The 2,258-nt window shown below is 39.8% G+C and overlaps 1 protein-coding gene across 1 annotated transcript in view; it reads right to left on the reverse strand.

Annotated features, from left to right (window-relative positions):
- The window catches only part of LOC133623554 (uncharacterized), an 11,213-nt gene extending 10,637 nt beyond the window's left edge, over positions 1–576 (reverse strand). The window contains exon 1 of the mRNA XM_061986767.2: positions 494–576. Within this exon, the coding sequence (XP_061842751.2) occupies positions 494–529 (36 nt within the window). The 5' untranslated portion in view covers positions 530–576. The remainder of the gene's footprint in view (positions 1–493) is intronic.
- Positions 577–2,258: the final 1,682 nt, after the last annotated feature.

A 2,258-nucleotide genomic window follows, 5' to 3' on the forward strand; every position in this document is an offset into this window, starting at 1 on the left:
AACAGCAACTAAAAATATTTTATGTCCAACATTCTAAAATGAACAACATCCACTGAAGTGTATGAACTGATGATCACAAGTCCATCACACAACTTAAAAAGCATTTGAAAACATATTTATTTTTAGCACATTTGATTTTCCTAAAACATTCTTGTATTATAACTACACTTCATAACTAATGAATTTAGGGTTTTCATTAGTTGTTGAGTCCAGTATGTACACACGTTAAGATAACACAGGCCCATTTTCTAACCAGTTTGCTTCCTTGAAACGTCGGAATGGCAACATCCTACTCCTGAATCTTTTAACACACACTTACCTGCTAACATCATGTACACCTGTGTCAAATAATAGTATATTGTGTTTTTCTACCGTTTGTCTTCGTCGAAAGGAAGATAATAACCGTTGAGGAATGTACAGGTAGAAGCATTGTCGGTTAATTGGACAGCAAACACGGCAAATGAAATAAAGAGTTAAAGAGTGTCGAACTTACATTTGAATTCATCGTCAAAATGTCTAAACGTGACATGTTTAGAGATGTGACTACTGACTACTAACCGTCGACTCTGTCCGACGTTCTGATGAGATTTAAAATTTCGGTTGCACGTGAAAGTATCGTCCAATCACTGATCGAGTAGCTGTTCAGACATTCTGATTGGTGGAAGAAAGTTTTCTTTAAAAGTTATGTAAATTCATTTTATTTAAAATTATTATTTTTTTGTTCGTTTTAAGTTTACATACATCCCATACTGTTTCTAAATGAAAAATACAAAGTAATAAATCCTCGTGATGTTGCTGTACGGTTAAGTGACACGTGACTGACCTCTGACGTCACAAAATCAAAGGTGAACTCTTTTTTTAAATTGGTCACGTGTACCCCCGAAACCATCGAACCTTTTGAACACCAAACGTTTCTTCTGAGAAAACTTTGTGTCTCACAATTGACGAGTGTATTCCTACAATGCCAAATGTAAGTTTTATTCACACTATTTGTTCATTTATTAGTGCATGCTAACAGGATTGTGTTTAAAACAGAAAAAGCTATTATGTAATCAGTAACAAGTTACATGTAGCTAAGCTACGTAGCATAACTACATTTTCCTGTAGCTTGGCTACATCCATCCCTTAGCTACATTTAATCCAGAATAATTTGTAGTTTCTACATTTTCCAAGTAGCTTGCTCATCACTGATCAGTTATGAAATGTAGTTAAATGTAATTAAAGGTGTTAGGGAGGACACTAATCAACTGTGAAGTGAATGTGCTAAAACTGAGGTGTCCAAAATGCGTCCCAAGGCCGTTTCCGGTTTTTTGGCCCGCGACATGGTATGAAAATGGTATTGATTTATTATCAATGATAACGCTAACAATTATTTGCTATAGTATTGTTATAGTCACCTGGGATGCAAAAGCTATGTTTTTAAAAAAAATAGCTATTCAGTAAATTCAATTCGGTTTGGTGGCTGCAGGATTAGGTATCTGCCTTTTGCAGATGATGTGGTTCTGATGGCTTCATCTGGCCAGGATCTTCAGCTATTACTGGATCGGTTCGCAGCCGAGTGTGAAGCGACTGGGATGAGAATCAGCACCTCCAAGTCCGAGTCCGTGGTTCTCGCCCGGAAAAGGGTGGAGTGCAATCTTTGGGTTGGGGAGGAGTTCAAGTACCTCGGAGTCTTGTTTACGAGTGAGGGAAGAGTGGATCGTGAGATCGACAGGCGGATCGGTGCGGCTGTATCGATCTGTTGTGGTAAAGAAGGAGCTGAGCCGGAAGGCAAAGCTCTCAATTTACCGGTCGATCTACGTTCCCATCTTCACCTATGGTCATGAGCTTTGGGTTATCACCAAAAGGACAAGATCACGGGTACAAGCAGCCGAAATGAGTTTCCTCTGCCGGGCATACTTGCCAACAATCCCGATTTTCCCGGGAGACTCCCGAATTTCAGTGCCCCTCCCGAAAATCTCCCGGGGCAACCATTCTCCCGAATTTCTCCCAATTTCCACCAGGACAACAATATCGGGGGCGTGCCTTAAAGGCACTGCCTTTAGCGTCCTCTCTCACCTGAAAAGGAGACTATTATATATGTGTCGTTATCCATAAGTGTATATATAACCCATAAAGTAGGCAGGCACGGAGCTATTTCTCAGCATGTGTTTATTCCAGCCAGCACGTTAATATACTGACACACAACATCCGGATTCCCATCATGCATTACTTCAAAACTACGGCAAGTAGTAATGTCCAAAAACATAACAGAGACG

This window comes from Nerophis lumbriciformis, linkage group LG26 (assembly GCF_033978685.3).
Source record: "Nerophis lumbriciformis linkage group LG26, RoL_Nlum_v2.1, whole genome shotgun sequence".
NCBI lineage: Eukaryota > Metazoa > Chordata > Actinopteri > Syngnathiformes > Syngnathidae > Nerophis > Nerophis lumbriciformis.